The sequence below is a fragment of the Numida meleagris genome, chromosome 2 (assembly GCF_002078875.1).
Source record: "Numida meleagris isolate 19003 breed g44 Domestic line chromosome 2, NumMel1.0, whole genome shotgun sequence".
Lineage (NCBI taxonomy): Eukaryota > Metazoa > Chordata > Aves > Galliformes > Numididae > Numida > Numida meleagris.
This window is the reverse complement of record NC_034410.1, coordinates 41,565,652-41,589,899: the sequence shown is the minus strand read 5'-3', so window position 1 is coordinate 41,589,899 and position 24,248 is coordinate 41,565,652. Positions and strand designations below refer to the sequence as shown.

General features: G+C 38.4%; 1 protein-coding gene across 2 annotated transcripts in view; it reads right to left on the bottom strand.

Annotated features, from left to right (window-relative positions):
* The window catches only part of COL6A6 (collagen type VI alpha 6 chain), a 52,768-nt gene extending 33,208 nt beyond the window's left edge, over positions 1-19,560 (bottom strand). Inside the window, exons 1-9 of one of the 2 annotated variants that reach the window (XM_021387719.1) lie at positions 19,251-19,560; positions 11,435-11,520; positions 9,311-9,892; positions 7,203-7,799; positions 6,179-6,802; positions 4,584-5,135; positions 3,285-3,833; positions 2,270-2,854; positions 353-928 (exon numbers count right to left, since the gene is read on the bottom strand). In XM_021387719.1, the coding sequence (XP_021243394.1) occupies positions 353-928; positions 2,270-2,854; positions 3,285-3,833; positions 4,584-5,135; positions 6,179-6,802; positions 7,203-7,799; positions 9,311-9,892; positions 11,435-11,507 (4,138 nt within the window). In that variant the 5' untranslated portion in view covers positions 11,508-11,520; positions 19,251-19,560. The remainder of the gene's footprint in view (positions 1-352; positions 929-2,269; positions 2,855-3,284; positions 3,834-4,583; positions 5,136-6,178; positions 6,803-7,202; positions 7,800-9,310; positions 9,893-11,434; positions 11,521-19,250) is intronic. The other variant, XM_021387718.1, reaches the window with a different exon arrangement.

Genomic DNA, 24,248 nt, shown 5'->3' with positions numbered 1-24,248 from the left:
AGCACAGTTTTTTTGAAAGGCTCTTCTTCAAATATCACTGAATTGTCTGTTTTCTCTCTTGTGATATCAAAGGCACATCTGCCCTTCAGGCACTGAGGAATGATGACAGTGAATGCTAGATGTGAAGCACTGTCTCACCTCAGAAACAATTTACCACAGCTAAAAGCATAATGGTTCTTTTCTGAAGAAAGGTGCAAGGCTACAAAGTTACAAAACTGAGTAACTTGTGCAGAGCTTTTTGGTAGAACGGTTGCACTGCTTCCCAGCATGCTTGGGTACTTTTGCTAGGAACTGCATGCAGCCATGTGGATATTCTCCATTACATAACCAACCATAGATTTATGCTGCTTACCCTGGTTAGCCGGGTCTTCAGGTTCACAGATCTCATTGATAATAGTGCTCTTGATAGTTTTCAGCGCATCAAAGTTCTCTACTGTAAACACTCTCCTTGCATCACCAGCTATTCGAAGCAGCTCAAAAGAGTTTACAGTCCCTACACCAACTGCAAAGACATGTATCCCATTGCTTCTCAAAGCCATTGCTTCATAATCCACTATGTCTTCAGAGTGCCCATCCGTAATCACAACAAGGTTCTGTGAAACTCCTTGGCTCTTGCGGCCTCCATTGTCAGGCTCAAAAAGACTCTGGACAAACCTCAGTCCTTTGCCAGTGAATGTAGAAGATTTCAGTTGCTCGATTCTGTTTATCTGTTCCTTTATAATGGTGTCACTATAGAACTCATTAAGATAAAATTCTTTCTGGGGTTCATGACTGTATTGGACTACCCCAACATGTACTTTGTCCCTAGAAATAATAAAATTGTCCACAACATCCTTCATGAAGGTCTTCATGATGGAAAAACTATTTTCTGATATACTTCCTGATCCATCTATCAAGAATATCAGGTCTGCCACACGACTGCTGCAAACTTAGGGAAAAAGCAAGGACAGGGAACAACACAACAACAACAAAAAATTAGTGAGAAACATTCTTAGCATTGTTTAACTTTTTCCTTATTAACTTCAGTGTAAGCCTTTAGTCAGAAATGCTGTTCACCAAGAGACTGCACAAGGACATCATCTACCCGTCATCTATCCAACATCAACCTTCAGACCTTCCATGCACAGATAAAGTTCCTCCCTTTCTAGCACTAACTTGCAGAAGAAATCACAGTTCTTTACGTATCAGCTAAAAGACTGTCTAAGGGGAACGATAAAAAAAGAGAACTTGTAAACAAAGTCAATTTGGCAGCAGAGGAAGGTCAGATTTTACCTACTAATGAAGTGAAGTCAGAATAACTGCCACACTCGAGGCACTTGTCCTCTTTGTACTTGAAAGGCCACTGTGAGGAAAAAGCTCTTGAACTACATGACTGCTCTGGAGAAAGACAGCTTCTCCCTGGAGAAAAATCTCACCTGTCATTTTCATTTCCTAAGTAGAGTTCTTTCACGTACTTATGGGCAGTTTCCATTCAGGGTGTCAGAGGTGCCCTTCATTGGATCTAATTGTTTGGTTGAGAGAACCTGACTCTGTATGTTGTGCAGCAAGAAAAAAGGGTGGTCAAGAAGCCATCTTTCAATGCAAAATGACCCACAGAAAAGAAGTCTTTCTACAGGTGTCACAGGTGCTTTGATAAGTGTTTTGATAAATAAGATCTCCTAATACACTGGGTCCTTCTCTAAGCCCAAAGCATACTTTGAGAAGATTGTGTGCAGGGCAGGTGGAATCAGCCACCATATACATTTGTCAGCAAGGGCCGCACTTCCACTAAGTACAGGTTCACTGGATTTTTAGCAAAATTTTTGTACATGTTTATTATGGCTCTTCATGCTCTTACCACAGTTTCCCGTATATGGTGGCATTTGAACCACCTAAACACATTGTAGTACGGTGATACATTTGTTTTAACACATGTGAACATCTGTATCTTTGAAATTTAATACTCTTCAGGATGAGCTATGCATAGTAGGGCAGAGTTGCCTAAGTCTAAACAACTAATATGTGAATGAAAAATAGTTGCTAGGAGTTAAAGACATCTGCCTCCATCAGTGTAAGAAACCCCTTGAAAATAGCTGATGGAAGACCATTGGTAGGAGGTAACTTTTGTGACTGCATCTTCATGTGTGCTGTATTTTAAGCATAGAACTCTTTCCAGACTTTTCCACTCATCCTCCTATTCTGTCCATAGAAAATATTTAACACAGATATTTGCTTTGAACACTGCATTTGTAGAAAAAGACCTACAGGATCTGTTCAAAAGTCTATTTACCTGGCTTAGATTTCTCACACATTATCTGAGTAAGGTTTTCATGTATGTTTTCCAGTGCATCATAGCTCTGTGCAAAGAATAATCTTTCTTGATGTTCAGTAATCTCTTCAAGTTCTTCTCTGCTTGCTTTGCCCACTCCAACAGCAATTAAAATGATTCTATCTTCCTTCAAAGCTCTTATGGCCATGGGAAGGTTGTCTTTATCTGATGGCACTGTTGGTTCATCAGTAATGAGAACAAGGATCCTAGGGACAGCAAGAGATGATGCTCGTCCACCATAGATCACACCGAATCTCTGCCTGGCAAAGCTCAAAGCTCTTGCTGTGAAGGGCTGGCCTGATAGAGGCTTCAAGCTGAATATTGCTTCTCTAATCTGAGACTTGGAAGCATATGAATTCAATGAGAATTGCACCTCTGGATTGGAACTATAGACCAATACACCAAACTGAACTTTGTCCTTTCCAACCACTGAGTTGTTAACTACTGCTTCTACAAGCCGAAGCACGTTTTTGAACTGCAGGTCTGTAACACCAGATGATCCATGCACTACAAACATGATATCAGCAGCTTCTGCTCTCTTGCACACTGTTAGTGGAAAGACAAGAAAAAGAAACAAGGTTATAAATTCTGTCTCTCACCCTCACTCATTTATTTCCTTCAAATCTTTGTATAGGGATTTCTGTTCCCATGTTCCAGCTGTAACCACAAAGCGCAGAGACACTGAAGACAACTAAAAATGAAGGCTTGGGTATCTTTACAGAGAAGGGGAAATATTTATTTACTTGCTTATGAGGAAAAGAATGAGATTACAACCTGCAAAAAGAACAAGTTCTTTTGGTAAAAGAACATAGGTTCTTATACCACAATTCACTGCATTGACACTGTGTATCATCTGGGGGGTCAGATAAACTCCACTGTGAGCATGGAAAGCAAAATCCTCCTTTATAAAGAATTAACGGGAAAAAAAGCAAGCAGCTAAAGAGAATAAAGAGAGAGGGTTGTCATCACTACTCACACTTCTGTAGGTTACAAATTTCAAAGAGAATCTGCTTTTCTGAAAAGTTCATTTCACTCTCAAAGAACACTTTGTCTTGAGTGCCAGTAATCTCCACAAGTTGTGAATTGTTCGCCTGGAGCACGTCTATGGCGTATATAGTGATACCTTTGTCTCGTATAGCTTTGGCTGGGTCTTTTACTGAATCTTGGGCTTCTCCATCAGTGATCACTATCAGGTACTGTTTCAATTCAGGACGTCCTCCTCTAGTTCGATCAAAGTAAGAGGCAGCAAAGGTCAGTGCTTTCCCAGTCAGCGTTCCCAATTTAATCTGCTGTATTTCTTGAATGGCTCTCTGCACATCAGATACAGTGCTGTATCTGTCCAGCTGGAACTCTTCTCTTATTTCAGAACTGAACTGAAGCAAGCCAATTCGAACATTATCAAGCCCAACATCTACCTTGGTGACAAATGACTGCATGAAATCCTTTATCTTCTGAAACTCAGCTGGACGAATACTGTTTGAACTGTCCACGAGGAAAACAACATCAGCTCTCACATTTTTACAGACTAAGAAATAAAGAAAAAGGAATAGGCTAAATCACAAATATCATCTGCACTTTTAACATTTTAGCTGTATCAAAGCCAAAAAATGCTGTAAATAACAGTATGGGCAGATAGATGTCCTCAGCAGGTATACTGAAGAGAGTAAAGAGGAAGCTTAATAGCTAACAAGTAAAGGAAGGCTGGAGAGCCTTTCTTCATCTCCCAGTTTTAAATGAAAGAATTCTGCCATTTGATATAGTTGGCTTCCTCCAAGTTAGTATGCTGTGCAGTAAGACCTGTAAATCCCTGGGTAAGAGTAGTCTGCACATGTCAAAAAAACATCCCCTGATTCATACGTTGAATAATCTGAATTTAAAAGACAGCATTCTGCAATGCTCAGACTATTCACCTGTTCAGAACCAGAAGTATCCTGATATTAGACTGCAGGCAATTATCACTGGGTCTTATGTCTGTTCTCATGACACGGGGTCAGGATACGCCAATACGCAAGTACTTAGGTTTTTACTCTAGGGCATTTTCTTACCTGAAGAATTTTTACTTCTGCTATTCGGCCTCATTTTATTTTGCTTGGTGACTAGTACAATTTGTATCTTGAAAGGTTATCTAGTCTTGACATGGCTAAGTCTGAGATCACCCACATCCAAATCTCTATTTATTGTATGTAGCAATATCATTTCCAGAATAACCAAAATTGTATGAACGCATTCTAACACTAGATGCTTGGAAGAGATTAAGCTTAAGAAATGATCTTACCATCTGTTGAACAGACTTCTTGCACAATTTCACGTTTAATATGTTTCAGGGAATCAAAGTCATTTACGAAAAACATTCTATTTTTTGTCCCTGCTATTTCCTCCAGCTCTTGTTGAACAGCATTCTTGATGCCAATGGCATAGATAATGATTCCTTGTTGTCTCAACTCTCTTGCTTCCTGATTCACCCCATCTTCAGATTTACCATCTGTAATCACTATCAGGATCTGTGAAACATTTGCCCTATAAGCCATTTTGAACAGACTTTTCATAGACCTTAAGGCATTTCCAGTTTTGGTACCTCCACCAATTTGGCCAATATTCTCAATTGCCTCTCTTAACTTCATCATTTGGTTGTGTTGGCCTATCATGATTTCTGTCTTTGACTCAGATGCATACTGAACCACGCCACAGCGAACACTGTTAGCTCCAACTTGGAATATTCTGATAACCTCATTCATGAATGTTTTCATGTCCTGGAAGTCAGATGGATATATGCTGCCAGAGCCATCGATCAAGAAATAAATGTCAGCTTCCTCTGTGTCCACACAACCTAATTAACAAGAAAAAAGGTTACAGAAGTTTTGACATTTCCAGGAGAAAGAAAATCACTTAACTGTAACACAATCTTAAAAAATAGATAACTAAACACTACTAGTTATTTTATTTGGGAAGTCCTTCAGTTTAAAAGCTTGTAAAATCTTGAGTGTTGAATAAATTGAATAAGAGATTACCAGACTTCTCTGCACCAATGAAATACATCAAAGCAATATAATAAAATAACTAAAGCCATCGTTACTGGCACTCAGTAATAAAGGACAGCAAGCACAATGGGATAGAAGTTAAGGCTGGAACAGATATTAAAGTAAGAAAAATAGAATAGAAGACAGATACAGTGGGGTACATTAACAGTGTGGCAGCCTGCAAAGACAAAAGAAAGAAGTAGTGCAGCTACAGCCAAAGCTAATTTGCAAAGGAATGGTAAGAGAAGCTTTTTTGTGACAGACTAGGTAGAATTTAGGTATGAAGATAAAATATTACCAGGGTTTGTATTATGAGAGACTAGCTTCCTGAACTGTTAGTAACAGCATGGCCTAGTTATTTCTGGAGGTGAGAGATGACATTTTATTTCATCAGTGTCAGAATTCAGAATCACTGTACCCCTACAAATGATTGTAACATTTTGAACTGTTATAGAAAAATAACCTGGATTCAAGTAACAGAGAAGCAACTCAATCTATCTGTAGATATTGTTAAGCTAACAATTGTTAAGCAAACTACAACAGACAATTAACCTGGAGAATCCTGAGAAGAATAGCATTCACTTGATCATAAGGAAGATTTGGAAATTGCTCGAGGAGAAGCAGCAAAAGCTTCCTGTCACACAGTTCCCCAAAAGGGAAGGAATATGTAGAGGACAGTTCCAAGCAGGGCAGACCTTGGCTGGAGGATATTTGGGTCCATCACCACCAGAACTTTATAAACATCTCAAAAAATTTCTGAATTTTAATTTCCCCTTGCATTAACTGCAGATGTTGTACACATCAGCAATAAGGCTGGCAGCACTGAAATGTCAATTTTATGCATACTTCTTACCTTTCCTCAGACTTTGTGATTGTAATGGGACTACAAACGTTTTTGTCACAATCTCATTACAAAGCTGTTTCTTTATTTTCCATTTGATATTTGGCAGTTGTAGAAAAAACTTCAGGGTGGTAACATGATTCCTTGGGGGATAAGTTGCAATTTTATCAAGCTTGCTGTCCTCTGTGACATTCTGGATGCCCACAGCATAGACTGTAACACTTTCACGTCTTAGTTTTGATGCTGGCTCAGTGTAATCATCCAAGGACTGTCCATCAGTGATAACCACAGCAATTTGTTGCACGCCTTGTTTTTTTCTGCTGCCTGCCTTTCGAGTGAAAACCTTCTTCCTCAGGAATTCAATCGCTCTTCCAGTATATGCTTGCCCACCTCGATATGGTAAATTCTTCAGGTAGTTCAAGATTTCCAGTTTATCCTTGAATGTGTCAAGAGTGAACTCTAGTCTTGGTTCATTACTGTACAACACTAGTCCAACTCTTACATTGCCTGGACCAATATCTAGGGCATTAACAATTTTTAACAGAAAAGCTCTAATCAGCTGGAAGTTTTTTGACCCAACTTTGCTGGATTCATCCACAAGAAACACAATATCTGCCACTGTTGCACTGGAACACACTGAAAGCAAAGTAAATAAAAGGAAGATAAGATTACTGTAGGTCACACTGTGGGACTACAGTTAAATACAAAATCCCCTATGGCCATTTCCTAGAAACAAAATCCAAGCAAAATTGTCCCCTCATTCAGAACAGGCAATTTCACTGCAGCCAACCCCTTAAGACCACTACCCTGTTCTCCTAAGTTAGAGATTTACAACAAATTATGCACAGGCAAACATTGCAGCTACACAACTAAAAGTGGTGAATATATATATATTTTTTTTCAGTAGAACACCTCTGTAAAGGTGAAGCTGCCAGTTATTTGCACTCTGTTTTCCCCTCCCAGCCACCTGAGACATTGTTCTGGATTACCAGTTAGTTACTCAGCCTGCCAGTTTTGCTCTTCTGATACATCGTACCTGCTGGCACACTTGAATCAAGGTCATAAAGCTTCTGAAGTGAAGTTTCCATGTCACTGACGATGCTTTGCACAGGGTCAATGCTCTCCACTTCATGAATCTGATAATCTTTGCTAAAGGGTTCTCTAACAGTTGCTTCTATCCTGTCAAAGTAATCAACATCAAATGAGGTAACTTTTACCCCCATCTCTTCTAACATCCAGGCTTCCTCCATGATACTGTTTCTGGATCCAGAAGATGTGAAGATCACTACAACCTGCGGAGTGCCTTCGCTGAGCCGACTTCCAGCACCATTCACTAAAAAGGTTTTCTGCAAAAACTTCACGGCACTTTCATTCTGCAATGAGCCTCCAGTGAATGCAATGCTGCGCTGAATGTGGTCAAGCACCTCTTCTTTGTTTTCATACGTGTTCAGTAAAAACTCCACCTTTCCTATACCACTGAACTGAGCTAGGCCAATCCTATACTTGTTAAGGCCAACATCTAGCTGTCTGACTATTTGGGAGATGAAGTGTTTTATCCTCTCAGATGCTGAAGGCTTCATGTTCTCAGTGGAGTCAATAAGGAAAATAACATCAGCATATTGTTTTGTGAATGCTGCATAGAGGAAAAAATACAAAAGAGCTGCTGAGACACCTATACCCATACCTGGCTTTGAATGTAAGCTAAACAAGATCTGCAACCTTGTCATCGATCTTCATGATTTTAAGTTTGTACATGAACTTTAAGTCTACAGCATACCATTTAAATATGCTACATAACAGCTGTAATATTATCTTTTGACAAATTAAACAAAGAATTCTAATGAAAACAACCTCATTTTTTAAAAAAGTCTTTAAAATGTCTTGAGAATCTTCTATATCTGGCAGTATTTATATAGAAAAAGTTTCACCTTCCTCCCACCAAATATTCTACTTAATACTCTGGGAGTGAGATTGCACGCTTTATCATTTAATTCCAGTAATATTCCATTTATCAAGGACTTCTGCATCCCTGCTATAATGTAGGTTGCATTTAAGAACTGGATCCATCTGAATGCTTCAGAATAAACTCATCTTGACAACAATCCCATGAGGACTTTTTCCAAAAGGCAGAACATCCTTTCAAATATCAGAGGAAGCACCAGAACATAAAATAGAATATTCTAACTTCAATTTCAGTCAATGGAAAGATATGCACATTTTGGGAGGGGAAGTCAGATGCAAGAAAAAAATGAAACTGGGCCTAAACATGTCTTTCAATGAAAATAGTTTACGATGGAAAAGGAGATTAGAGCCAGTTGGCTAAGTACCAACAGTAGTGTGTAAAACCTAACTTTTTCTCATCGAGAAAAGCAGTAAGGGTGTCCATGCTGACCTCTGCAGAATTAGAAATGAACAGAATGTAGTTATAATTTACATTTAATATTTTAAATATTTATTACTGATTTAAACTCCATTTTTCTTTGTTTTGATATTAATTTTGCTACCATGCCTATTTATTTATTTTTATATCTCATCCCGTTTCATGATTCAACAATGACAGCTTTTGACAAAACAGAAAACACATTTTCTGAGAATTCTGCTGTTCAGAAAAATATATTGAAAGGATTAGAAAATATGGCTTCTCTTCATTTTTCTCATTCCTAGAATGGTTACTTTGAACTAGGTTTTTAGAAGCATTGAGAAAGTGTCCAAAAGCATAGCTTGATAACTAATTCTGTGAAACTGTTCAGTGACCTAAAAGCAAACAGTTTTCTATTATTGGCTCTACCAGCACTAATGAGATGAAATTGAGTGTATTTAATTGAATCAGTGGATCCAACTCACTTTCTTTGCAGTCCATTAAGGTTCTGCTTACAGAGAGCACTAAGCATAAACTTATCTTTGTTTTTAACAATTAAACTTCATTGACTTCAACATAGGCACTGAAATGTGTTAAGAAGAACAGGGGCATCATCCTGAACTATGGCTTAACTCAAAATTAGCCCCGTTATTTTCAGAGGAGGTACATGACAGCAACATTTGTATAAAATAACATCAAAACCAAGACCACCTTTCTACATTTTATTTTCACAATTACATGGAATGAACAACTGAAATAGCACAAGTATAAGGACAATTCCTTACCTTGTATCTGGCTTTCAATTGCAACGCAGAAGTTTTGCAAAAGTCTTGTGGAGAGATCTGGAAGGTCATCAAAACTACCAATGCTATACAGATATTTATGGAAAGGTTTGCTGGCTATTTGCTGAAGCTCAGTTATATTCTGGATACCAATTCCAACAACATAAATGGAAATGCCTCTGTATCTAAGTTTCTTGGCAGGTTGTTCTACTTCATCATTGGATTCTCCACCAGTGATAAGAATAGCTAACTGAGGGACATAATCCTTAGCTCTCCTACCAGTAGATTCTGTGAAATACGTTCTGCTGACAAAATCCAGAGCTCTTCCTATGTAAGCTTCTCCACCTCTGTATGGCAAATTCCCAATCTGCTCCAAAACATCATTTTTCAATGAATTCAGTAAGAATACTTTATAAGCTTTATTGCTGTACTGGGCCAGTCCAACTTGGACTGCATCACGGCCAATGTCAAGACTTGAGACCAAGGAGGAGAGGAAGCTCTTCACCTTCTGAAAGTTTTCCTGTGCAATACTTGTTGAAGTATCCACTATAAAGACAACATCTGCCAGTGTGGCTTTACTGCAAGCTGCTCAAGGAAGATGACAGAAAAACAAATTAGTATAATCTCTTCTCTAACATTGTTCATGAATATACATTTTCTTGTTCATGACAAATTGTAACTGTCATATGTTTCTGCCTTTCCTTTCCTCTCTTCACCTTTCCCCACTCCCATTATTTTGAATATTTTAAAAGTAGATTTCTACTCAAAATTGGTAATGCTTAGAGTTGGTATTATTCACAACATATGGAAGAAGAAAGCTCTATTTTGGCAATACACTGCAGTTATATACTTTATCTACAAATAGAAAAAAACATCAAAGCTGGGGAGAAATAGCTCTTTCAGGACATATCAGGCAAACTATGCAAACCTTTCACTTCATAGACATGCTTAACTGCTGGCTCACTCACTATTTTTTTGAAGTTCAGGCAGAGCAAAATCTTTAACGCCTATGCATCCTTGACTGCTGTGGATGAGTTTTGAGTATAATCTTCAGCTTGCCCAGTTCTTACCGCAGCAAGCACTTTGAGGAACCCCTTTATTTATTTTGCCACCAGCACTTGTAATGAAGTGATTCTCTACGATAAACTGAAGGATATGCCCAGTTTTGGTGCCTCCTCCCAAGTAAGACAATTTCTCTATCTTCTCTAAGATAGCATTCTTGTTATAGTAGGTGTTGAGTAACAATTCAGTGCATGGTACATTAAGCTCCTTTTTTCCCTTGTTCTTCATACAGAGGGTCTGATGGCATATATTTCCATATCACTGTTAGGCAAAGAAGGGATGCTGAAACTCACACCAACATAACTTCCATACTCAGTTTGCTCATACAAAGTCATATGGAGAGAATGCATATGGTAATTGCTGTAGTCTTTTCTGTATGTGAACCACAACAATAAGAATGGATTGACCTGCTGTCAAGTGAGCTACAAAGAAAAGTTACTCATACACTTTGGACTCCAGACTGCAAGCATACATTACTAACAAGCAACACTGATTTAAAGAGGACTAAATACATTTACTCATAGGAAATACTGTACTCATGCATTTCCACACCTTTCAGGAGCATATGATAATATTAGGGCATGAATGAAATGGTAACAATTTCCTTAAACCAAGAAACACTATGAATGTGTTCTGCAACTGAACAGAATGCTTTCTCAAGCAGTAGTCAGTTATTCTGGAAGATTTAAGATAATAATGCTGAGCCCTGGATTTACCTTGCATTTTGCATTCTTGCAATCAGCAAATAACATATCTGGGCTGCAAAATTTTTCAGCTAGGACACACTGCAATTTCCAATTAAGTGTAAAACTTCTTCCTTGCTTTTGAAAATACATAACCTCAGCATGCATGAACAAAAATAAGTTGTAATGAGCTGCTGCACTTCATTTTACTCTTTTTAGGAAAACTCTCCTATCATAGTTTAGATGCATGCATCATAAAAACATATCATCCCTAGTTAAACAAAAAGTAAACTGTCACTAATCATCGTCTCTCGGGCACTGAATACACATAGGAAAAGAAAAACTATTAATTTGAAGATGATACATTTCTTTAATGTATTACCAGTCTGCTGAGCATCTATAGTGCTGAAGGTGGATACAAAGAGAAGAACAAGAAGTGATTTCCAATCATCCATTTTGAAAGTCTCCCTAGAAAAACAAAGTAAGAAATACAGAGCATAATTTCTCAGGAGCTTGATAGTTGTGAGTGAAGTGGCTTCATGTGCATTTTATTAACATCACACAGGCCTTCTATTCCTATAAAGTACCATTTCAAATTCCTAGTTTCTTCCCTTGTGTTCAACATACATACATGTTTTGAATGCAGAACTGTTAGTGCTTGACACTGATGTACAGGATATAACTGAAATGAACTGCTCTCACAGTCATACTTTTTTTCTGATCACACAACTATACTTACTATAATCCCAAATTCAAGAGAAAGCAAGCTGTTCACAATACAAGATTAATGGAAATTAAACTTCTAAGATTCAGGTCTAGCCTTGAAATTATCTAATCACACAACTATTTAAAAGAAAATTTTGGTGGGTGCCTCTATATAAAGTAGCCATAGATAAGAACATGCATTTATTTACAAGTTAAATATGCCAGTTAGTACTGAAGATGCTATATGGAAGCGCCACAATTCAATGCTAGGTGAAATGGGAATGAAAATCTCATCAAGGAAGTACAAAATTAAGCTACATTAAGCTTGAGCACATTAAACAATGAAGAACAATACAGTTTTGAAAAATTTTCAATTGTAGAACACAAATACACTAAATAGTTTAAAGAATAAAAAGGAAATGGCAAGCCAGGTCATAATCATCATCTTGGTTTCATTCCCTACTCCTTTCTTAATAGCAGCTAGCAATTGATTATATTTTTGAATGCTACTGAGCTGACATGTTTGTGGAAATAACCATTTTAATCCTCAGATTTTCCTTCTGGAAAGAGGTATTACATTCTATCTGCCAATTGACATAACTCAGATATTATCCTCAAACACAGAGTAACTGAAAAAAACATTCCACTGGGGTCACCCTAAGAATCTCATACTTAATACACAGCTACTGTTGGAGGTATATTGGTCTGGGAGATGTATGGCTACTGAACTTTATCTTCTACCAGCTCTGTACAGCCAAAATTTTATACAAAGCATTGTTAAGCTACCAGAAGTGTGGAATAAGCCAAACATTGCTCTGTCTCAGGTAACTGTTTGAACCTGTTGGTTCATCCTGGCAGACATGCAGATCAAAACAAAGGGATAGCTTAAACCACTTATATTACAGGATTGCGTTCAATACTGAGTACAATTTCAGTAAACTCTACATTGTGAGTTTTTTAATAAACAAATAAAATATATTATTTCAGGACATCTGGAACTCTGATGAGAATAACTTATCTAGAATTTAGTTTTGGAGCTGACTTGCACACAGATTTCCCCAGCATCTGTCTCTCTGAAACTGCTTAATGCCTAATACCTATATTGGCTTGAATACAGCCCAGACTTATTAGTAGCAGACAGGGAAATGTATGCGAAGGCACACAAAAGCAAACAGGCAGCAAGGAAAAACAAGCCACTTCACCCTCTCAGCTACTGGAGGGATTCCTAGACATTCTCATTGGAATTCAAAAATCATCATTCTCAGGAGAAAACACTCTCAGACATGGGAATATTCCCCTTTTGAACTGGTATGGAATTGAATCTAAAATGAGGAAGAGGACATCCAAGCTCTGGCTACAGCATAACAAGCTAATCCACACATTAGGTTAGGCTGTGTAGGGATGGGGTCAGGAAAGTCAAGGTCCATCTTGAACTGAACCTGGCAAGGGATGCCAAAAAGAACAAGAGCCTGTACTTCTACAGGTACCTCAACCAGAACAGGAAAGTCCAGGAGGGTGTACTCCCCCAGAGAGTGACATAGGCTGGTTTGTAACAACAGACATGGAGAAGACTGAGTTACTCACCAATTTTTTTTGCCTCAGTCTTCTCTGATTACTGTTTGCCACACAGCCCACACATGTTTGGTTTGGTAGGAGGGGATCAGAGAAGCAATATCCCTCCCACTGTAAGCAAAAATCAGGTTTGTGACCACCCAAGGAACCTGAACATCCACAAGTCTGTTGGGCCCAATGAGATGGATCCCAGAGACCTAAGGGAACTGGCTGATGTAGTCACTAAGCCACTCTATAATATTTGAAAAGTTGTGGCAATCAGGTGAAGTCCCTGGTGACTGGAAAAAAGGTAACATCACATTCATTTTTTAAAAAGCGTAAAAAGGATGACCCCAGGAATTTCCGACCTGTCAGTCTCACCTCTGTGCCGGGGAAGATCATGGAACAGATCCTCCTGGAAACCATGCTAAGGCACATGGAAGGCAGGGAGCTGATACTGGAGAACCAGCAGGGCTTCAACAAGGGCAAATCCTGCTTGATCAACGTAGTGGCCTTCTATGATGGTGTCACTGCATCAGTGGATAAGGGAAGAGCCACTGATGTTATCCATCTCTCAACTTCAGTAAGGCCTTTGATGTGGTACCCCACAACATCCTTCTCTCCAAATTGGAAAGACATAGATTTGATGGGTGGACTGTTCAGTGGATGAAGAACTCGCTGCAGGATTGAGTTCAGAGAGTGGTGGTCAATGGCTCAATGTCTGGATGGATATTGGTGACAAGTGATGTCCTCCGGGGTCAGTGCTGGGGCCGATACTCTTTAATATCCTCATCAATGACATTGACAGTGGGGTCAAGTGCACCCTCAGCAAGTTTGCTGATGACACCCAGCTGTGGGGTACAGTCAACCAGAGGGACCTAGACAGGCTTGAGCAGTGGGCCTGGGTGCACCTCATGAGGTTCAACAAATCTAAATGCAAGAACTTGCACCTGGGTCATGGCAACCCCCATTACCAATACAAGCTGAGGGATGAAAGGATTGAGGGCAGCCCTGCCAAAAAATACCTGGTGGTACTGGTGGATGGGAAGCTGGACATGAGCCAGCAATGTGCCCTCACAGCCCAGAAAGCCAACCATATCCTGAGCTGCATCAAAAGAATTGTGGCCAGCAGGGCAAGGGAGGTGATCCTGCCCCACTACTCTGCGCTGCTGAGGCCTCACCTGGAGTACTGCATCAAGATGTGGTGTCCTCAGTACAGGACAGACATGGACCTGTTGGAGCATGTCCAGAGAAGAGCCACAGAAATGATCCATGGAATGGAACACCTCTCCTATGAGGACAGCCTGAGAGAGCTGGGACTCTTCAGCCTGGTGAAGACTAGGCTGCAAAATGATCTGATAGCAGCCTTTCAGTATCTAAAGGGGAGCTACAGGAAAGAAGGGCACAGGCTTTTTAGCAAGGTCATTGGTGATAGAACAAGGGGAAATGGCTTCAAGAGGGTAGATTTAAGTTACATATAAGGAAAAAAATCTTTTACAGTGAGGGTTGTGAGGCATTGGAACAGGTTGTCCAGTGATGTGATTGATGCCCCATCCCTGGAGACATTCAAGGTGAGGATGAATAAGGCCCTGGGCAACCTGATCTAGCTGGGGATGTCTCTGTTCATTGCAGGGGAGCTGGACTAAATGTCCTTCAGAGGTCCCTTCCAACTCTAAGGATTCTAATATCCTATGATTAGACTTCTCAGTATCTTAAAGGTATGTGCTGAAGGCAGGATATATTCACATATATGCATATTTTCTTTATTTCTGTCAGTTTTGTTTTATGAACATCTGCATGCCACCAGTGACCAAAAAAAGTCCCAGTGATCAGAACAGAGGTTCACCTTGCCCAATCCCTTGTCTTTGTCAATGGCTCTTACGTTAAGGAAAGAGTACAAAAAGAAAGTTAAGCAATGTAGGAATATTCTGCCTTCATCATGGACTGCTCTAAGGGTTTCCCGATTTCATTTGGATGAGGAATATACTTTATATAAATTCTTCTAATCTCTCTTGAAACCATCTGTAGTTTTGTGTTAAGATAACAAGCCAGTCAGATTGTTTGTCACATTCTAAACATCATTTATGTTCTACCGAAAAAGCAAGCCAGTTATCTGTGAAAACAAAGTTAATGACCAAATGCTGCAGTTAACACTTTCTTACACTGAGTTTTAAATTATATCTTGGATCTGCAAATACCATCTAGTGGAAAGGCTGCAGCTGGTCTAACATCATAGCACAGGGTTAAGTCCCAGTGTCCTATAGTAATGACATTTAATATTATCCTAGGTCTTGGAAGTAACAAAAAAATGAATAAAAATCTACTCAAGTTCATATTTTACCCTCAAGCAACAACAAAATATCATTTCCAGGCATCACCACAGCAAGCTCTGTTCTAGCTCCTGAAGGGTTCTTTGGAACATCTTTGGGGAGAAGAAAAAACACTTTTGATCTATTTCAAGAAAACTGTCACTTAGGGATGCTACCTATCACTAGTCCTGCCGTAAAACAGAGATACTAGAAGTAACTAACATCCCTATGCACCAGAAGGAATTCCAGGTACTAAATGGTGGTTAAAAAGGAAAAGCGGCAAGAAACACTGGGTTGCTTTGTAGAAACCTTCAATGCCTCTGCATATTGCAGTTTTCTTTAAAAAGCACATCTAACACAAGCAAAAGCTTGATATGTCATATATGAAACCATACCAAATAAGTTTTTCAACATCTTAAATGACATCTTCACATTTAAATTGTCTTGAACATTAAATTTTCTATATATATCCCTGATAGCTAGTGAACCTCTTCAGCATTCTCCCTGATCACTTTGATAATTACCAATTCTCACTACTGTATCTCATTACAGCCTCCTTTTTAGTCTTTAATCAGCAAAAATCTTACTCTGTGATACACTTAAATATTATAATGACATCCAAAACAAAAATATCAGTACCACTAACTTTTATTACCATATGATGTGTAATACCTGCGTCAGAGGAACAGTAAGCATCTTGAACTATACGATCTTGTGAGAGTGACAGCGCACTGGAACAGGTTGCCCAGAAAGATTGTGGAGTCTCCTTCTCAAGACCTATGTGGATGCCTACCGGAGTAACCTACTGCAGGGAACCTGCTTTAGCAGGGGGTTGGACTAGATGATCTCTAATGTTCCTTCTGACCCCCACGATTTTGTGATCTTAATAAGCCACATGTACATCTCTCAATGCAGCTAGACAAGTACGCATTCAAGGGCAGTAAAGTAAAATGCTGCCAGTATTTTTCCTTGAAAAACTCCCGCCAGTCAGAAAATACCCCTACGCAAATTTACATCTTGCTGCAAGGTTTTATTTTGGTTCTAAGACCTCTGAACTCATACACTTACTACCTTCAAGAATGAAAGGACCTCCACTTATTTCTTCACTTGAATCATCAACTTGCTTGTTTCTGATAAATAGATAGAATATTCTCTGCAATGCAGCATATCTCAAACATTCTGACAGTTACAAAGGCCAGAAGTTTTGATTAATGGATTTAAGAAAAAGGAAGGTGAAAGATTTTTTCAGGAGACATTTCTGAGGTTGTCTGAAATGCTGGAAACAATGTACAGAAGGACAGACATACAGGACAGACATATAGAAAGATGACTCCTTGGAATTTTTGGAAGAGTTAACTATTTAACGTAATCTAAAACACTGTAAAAGCAGAGAGTAGTTTGCTCTCTGAAATGTTTTTTTTTCCCCCTCATAGTCTTTACCCAGGAAGCAATGCATCAATTCAGCCCAGCCAGATGCCTGATTATCAGTACAGGGAATATTTCTAGCCAATCTGATAACTCTCCTAGATGCTCCCTGGAACACAAAGTAAAAGAAGCAAAGATTTCTCTCTCTTCTGGAGCAAATAGAACACAAACATCTTCTGCAAGAAGATGAGCTGTCCCAGAACCTAACAATAATTTTCCTGCCAATTTCATCACTTGGGCAGGTCAGCAACTTCAAAGAAATTATCTGTTGTGGTTTAACCCCGCTAGGCAGCACCATGCAGCTGCTCCATAGTGGGATGGTGGAGAGTGGGTCAGGAAGTTAGGAGTGGGAGAACTCATGGTTTGAGATAAAGATGGTCCACCCAGTGAAGCAAAAGCCACATGTGCATACAAAGTGCTGCCCTCACAAATAGCATTAATAGAAAACCTCACACTGCCACTAACATAACAGGAGAATATTTAAACTATTCTGCATCACCAGGTGAAGATTTCAAGGAATAAAAGACTCAGTGTCCCATGCATGGAGTCTGAAGCAAAGAATTTCCTGAAGACTGAAATCAAGAAGGAGAGCCAGAATGTGCTTCACAGATGTTATGTGCACAAACAATTCATGTTAAACAAAGTCTTTCTGGCAGTAAATCATAGAAACATAGAAAGGCTTGGGTTGGAAGGGATCTTAAAGATCATCTAGTTATAACCTCCCTGCCATTAAATTCTTCTGAGTTTCACTTTCCCCTAACTATAATGGTGAAAGTTTTCAGAGCAAAGCACTGTTTGTAAAAAACTCAAAGGAATTAGTATCACCATGCTTCCAGGACTACCTACAGTCCTACACACAAACTTCAGTTACAAGTTTAGCAAGGAGCTAGATTTTCCTCTGTGAAGTAATCATTTCAGTTTTGTACCATAGTCTCTCTCTTACAGTTGCACAGTAAGATAGCTCAATAGCTATTACATAGATAGCTATGTAACTATCTATCTCCACACTTGCTAATGGCTGTGGTCTCTACTTGCTCCCTACATCCTCTCCCAGCATTAGGGCTCACAATGTTCCCTGTTCTTAGGGTCAGAGACACCATGCCTGAAATGCTTCTCCCAGTCTACTTAAACACTGAGGGAACCAATTTCCAACTTGCTCTTTACTTTCCCCTTCAACAGCCCAAACTGATATCACACTTCAGGCAGTTCCTTTAAATGCAGAGACATTGCGATTTTAAAATACATACAGATTAATTTCCCTACTTTTACCATTTATTTTGCTTAGTTTTCATGAAATCACATGAGCTTCCAGTCATACACTATATACAGTATTAACAGAAGTACTTTATGCCTCCTTAATGTATTCTTCAATATTTGCTAAACTAGTAAAGAAGCATTAAAGCTCAGATACTACAGATCAAATCCTAGATTACTCAGATACAGTATCATGGAGCATTATCAGTTCTGCATATTAAGCTAGCAATATTAATATGGAAACTTAATGGAATATAACACTGTATATGTTAAGTCCTCTTACAGGATACCTAATACACATGCCAGTAGTTAATTACTTAAAGATATATATAGACATAATTTATGTGAATACTAAGACAGCAACTCCAAAAATAAAAACACCTACTTTCAACTCTACTGTATTTTATTTAACGCTATTATGAAAAAAAGAAAAATATTTAAAGTTCTTAGAAACCAGTATAAAAAATAATATTTTGCAGTATATCTCACTGTCAGTATTCTTCCTTCTTGTTTGTTCCCAGAGACCCACCCATACAAGAAATCTCAAATGAAGAAGCAGATCAATAGCACTCTTGAATTCTTTAAATTCTTCATAGAGATTACTTGCAATTATATTTTGTTTTTCATTTTAATCAGATAATCAGTTTTATGTACTTAAATGTTTTACTTACTAAAGGAAAGCCATTCAGTAGATGCTTGCTGCCAGAGAGAAGTGCATAGTTAGATGTCAGTGCTTCTGAAGTGCATTATAAAAAGCAAAGATATTTTGATGCAACACCTGTTTTTCACCTGTAGTTTATTACCATGTGGCATGCGGAATCTCCCTGCACACCTTGGGAACATTTTCCTCCTTCTTTGTCCATATATTAAGAGAAGGAACACAATCTTTCTTGTGGCAACTTCAAATCCCATCTCTAACAGTGCAAAGTATGTGATCATGTAGCTTTTTCTTACCTAATGAAGTATCTCAGTTAGATTTCTTCAGTTTTTACATCCTGACTTCATTTCTTCTGAAGTCTTTTGGGAAGAAAAAAGAAAAAAGAAAAACCCACAAAACTGCGTCCTGGAGTACAGCAAACAGAAAGCCTCACTTCACGTGCCCCAGTTAGTTACTCCTTCCCCCCCTATTCTTTCACTAAGGAGAATTTAAAGCCTAGATTCCATCTGTGCTCATTCCCAGTTTTACCAAACAGTAAATTCAGAAGAAATCCATTCCGCCCCCGCACTTAACTACTATCTTCATATGTTCAGATACTGAACTTTTACCACTGAGACAGGAATGCCAAAAAAAGGATAAATGTGGTTGTAGAAGTTATGCGAAATATTTACAGAGAACTGACATTTGGAAAACAAGAAGTCCTTTTATCAATCATCTCCTCTCTGCAGATATTTTTTTCTTCAATTAGCACATTATCTTTTGGTTAACATTGAAATGTCTCAGGAATAAAGTTGCAGCCTTCTTCAGGTTTCTCAAAAGGAAGCAGAGTTTTCTAGTGACCGCAGGTATAATCACACAGCAAGACACTGAATCAAGCAAGGACACCCTTGGTTACTTACCCGATTTCAGAGATCAGTGTGATCAACACAATAGCCCAGATGTTCGAAAGGGTGCTTTCATTCCAAAGGACTTAAGAGCCTCAGCTGGAAAGAGCACGGCTAAAAGGATAGGAACATCTCCCAGGTACACACACACACACCCCACCACATTAGGTGTCTACACACAATCTTAACTGGAAAAATTGACCAAAATTAAAAGTAATGTTCATTTACTGTCCGAACCGTTGTCTTCCTGTCTGTCAGCTAGTGGAATGACTGTTTACCTGCTGACCTGATTCTAAGGAATGGAGAGAGTCATGATTTTCCATTTCAGAATTTGACGCACTTTTTATAAGCTTATTGTCCATTTTTCTTTTTTGGAACAGAGCTTAATAATTAAAATGTTCTTATTTAGTAATCATTAAGAATTCATTATCATTGATACATATATGCTTCCTGCTGGCTTAAACAGCACCAATAGTGCAAAATTAAAGCTATGAGCCTTTATATCCTAACAGCTTAGACTGCTTTAACATACCATGGAAAAAAAAAAGCTAAAGTACAGTTTGTCTCTTCAATCAAGAGGATCTTGAACCAAGCCACAGCATCTATCAGAAAGCCCAGCTAGTTGCAATGTCCCCATATCTGATGCAATCACATTCATGTGGTCCCTCTTGGATTCAATGTTTTGAATGTATTAATTGCATTAATTCTCTCATTATCAGAATGTATCTACCCACCACGCCCCTGGCTCAGCATGACCTGCCTGCACTTCCCACAGTGCAACTGCAGCCTCTCCTCTTCAAGGGAGAGATGAAGCAGGTAGAGAAGCAGAGCTGTTACTGCTGCACGCCAGGTACGATGAACTAAAAATTCTGTAAGATTAATATTTAAAGATTTCTGAAGTGACTCCACTGTCCTCCTGCCCCTATCCCCATTATTTTACTTTTGAGAAATCTTAACTGAGAGCTCCTTTTTTTCCCTATAAAACTAACATTTATCTTAGAATTAAAAACAAAACACTGAAAATCCAGTTTATCAAAATACAACTTCTAAATAGAATACCTATTAGACACACCTAAAACCACAGCTGGCTATTCTGAGAAGATGCCAAGCTTTTATTTCTCATACTCTGTAAACAGTTATTTATTATCACATCCTAATTTAACTGCTATATTCAGTTGAAGTTAATTAAAGCTTGCCTTTAAGTGTATGAATTCAATAAGATAATCTCATGTTGTTATTAAAATATGAAAATTACTGTCCAGAGTAAGAGCTTAGTTTTCCCAAGAAAGAAGTCCAGTGGAATATTACATTTCATCTTCCATTACAGAAGAGTGAGAGAATTTGAAAAGAAGAAAATCTGTAAATGCAGCTGTGAAGCTGAAAATTCTGTAACCTTGTTAAATGAGTTATTAACTAGCAATGACTCATTCTATTCCACAGCAAGCTATCTTTCAAAGTCCTAACCATTTTATCATTTGGTGTCATTAAGAGATAAGAGGAAGAGGACCCCACATGATAGTTTGGGATTGCAATCAATAATGTATTTACACGCATTTCACAAGAAGGTGGATTTGCTTTCTACCAAGGGAGTTGTTAAAAGGGAGTAGAGGAGGTCTAAAGCATTCCTTACCATGAGTAGTTTTCACACATCAGAAGCTCATATGGGAGCAGGAAACACATTTGTTAGTGTTTTTCCTGTCTTTCCTCCCTGCCCTGGCTTCAGTCCTCCTTCGCATATGATACATAGTAGCATGGTAATACCAAGAATCAAGTCAAAAGAATATAGAGGGAACCGATAAAAAAAAGCAATAAAGCAGGAAACAAAACCCATTTGACAGGCATTGTAAAATGGGCCAGCTAAACTCTGAGGATGAAATAATTTGTAATATCCTCACCAGTTCGTCTGAGTGGAAATTAGACAAAATGAACAGCATAAATGCTAAAAATATCAACTTTTTACCTACACATGCTCCACTGACTCATTTAGTAAAGGATATTAAGCAAACTAAGCACAAACATTTCATTTATGAAAGCAGTTTCTCAATGCCAAGAGCATCGAAGAGAACTAGCAGATGTGAGTCTCCTGTTCGTTCCTAGGAATACTGAGTGGGAAAGCATCTTTTACACAGAACTAAGTATTCAAATCCAGCTTCAGTTGAAAACAAACAACAAATTTACCTTTTTAAAAAAACCTTGCTTCAGAATAGCAATAGTAAGTCACCTCACACTGAGCCATCACAAAGTGGGAAGCTCAAAATCAAAGGCAATGCTGCTTATCACTAGCCCAGTTCACAATTAACAATACAGAAGGCTTTTAATCACTTGTACATTATCTGCTAGCATATGTACCTTTGAAGTAGGACTCTAGCAATCTGAACTTCCTAGTGGCAGCAAGATGCAGGTTTTCATTTTATAAAAACTTCAAGCAAGAAAACTGTGACCTTGCAATAGTCACACACGTAAAACTTCTGCTATATCACTTGGCTAAAAGAACCTAATTATTCTTTCATTTCTAAAGCTGGAAATCATGCAGTTTTACCAGAATCAACCACTTTTGATAGGAGGAAAAACAAAGCCAGAGAGAATCAAGAATTGAGAGTATCTTCAGAAGATCTGTCCTGAAAAAATCTGAAAAGTTATTGTTTTGTAGCTAAAGGTATGAGATATGTTCTCTTTCTTGCCATTTCTAGGCACTGATTTTAACTAGCCTTTTAAATTAAAATTTAAAGCCAAGATTTCACCGAGATGCAAAAAAAGTATTCACCATGATAGGAAACAAAACAGAGTGCCACTCATTTTAATGTCTCATTTGAAACTTTACAGTGTTCTCATCGTCATAACCCTTAGAAAACTCAGAAAGCAACAAAATGTCTTCCTGTCCTACCTTTCCTTACTGTAAACCAAAGGCACTGTACCATGTACAATTAGCTCAAAGTTCATCATGTCTTGCCACGTGAAATGCTTTTGTGATACCAACAAATACATGACTTCATCCCAAGGATATTACACAAACATCTTAAGGTGTATATATTACTTTGAGTATTAGAAATAACTTCTATTTATCCAAAAGTTGCTTGCTTATTTACTGAAGCCAAGAGGATTTGTTTGACTGCATGATAACGTATCTGAATTTGAATGTCTAGAAGAATTGTGATTGTATGCAGGCAAATCAGAGCTGAACAATGGCCAACATCTTTACAGCTTCAGCAGTCACAAAAGCAATGAAAATTAGGCAGCATGAGCTATATATTGCAACATCTTGAGGGAAAAAAAGTAAATGCTAGAAGTGTTAAAATCTGACACTTTCTCAGGTGTCTAGATGTAGGTAACATAGGAAATGCTTTTTATGACAGTTACCATATCATGCAATAGATGTAATGTAAGGAAATGCATATGTAAACATTCATGAATAATTCTCAGAAACACTGTCACTATATTAGTGGTCTTACGAAAAGGTTTTGCAAGGAGATAAGGAACTTTAAAACGCAGCTCCATATTGAATCAAAACAAGAACCAAAAATTTGAATTTTCCTTCAAGGAGAAATTGATTTGAAAATAATTTGGCACACTGTATTTCTTAAAGAGCAGTCTCCACTACTTTATTTTTTAATACTGTAATACAAAGCTTTTAAACACTGAAATGAGCTCAAACACAGAAAATTCTAATTTCAAAGTGATAAAAATAGAACATTTCAACCTTCTCTCTAAAAAGTCTTGCGAACTCAAAGGAAAAGAAAGGAACCTAATTTCCTGGAGTATTCTTATTTCAAAGGAAAAAGTATTCTGATGAAATATAGTTCTGCCTTGCTTTCTCCACTCAGGTCTAGTTACACTATCTCAGTACTAGATATCTCTGACATTGTGCAAGCACATCTCTAAGAGTATACATACAACACGGTATAACAAAGACAACACAATACTAGATCACACTTTCTTAAAAAATAATTAGGTGAGTCAGGGAAACAGAAAGCTCACGTGCTGTCAAAGTTATCCAAAAGAGAAGAACTTTTGCCTAGAACTGAAAATCTTGGGAAAGAACATACCCCACCATTTTCTTCTGGAAATAGCCTCTGCACTTCCCTCTGCATGACCTCACACAGACTCACAGCTGTCAGGTCCTTAAGTTAGAAAACCAAATAAAGAGCAGACCCTGCTGCAGACTTCATGAGCAAAGATGTGCACTGTTCAGGTTTGTTCCATCGACATATGCTTGGCAGACTGACTGTACCATAGGATCTGACCCCAAAAGCTTGTAAACAAGGAGAAAAAGTAGAGTAACTCACAGCCAAAAAGCTGCTGGTAGGCCCCAGGAGAAGGTCAGAACCAGTAGGAGCCACTGTGTGACTTAAAGCAAAGATGCACACCACATTTTGGGTTGCTTGGAAATCCCTCTGAATTCCTTTCAGAGTT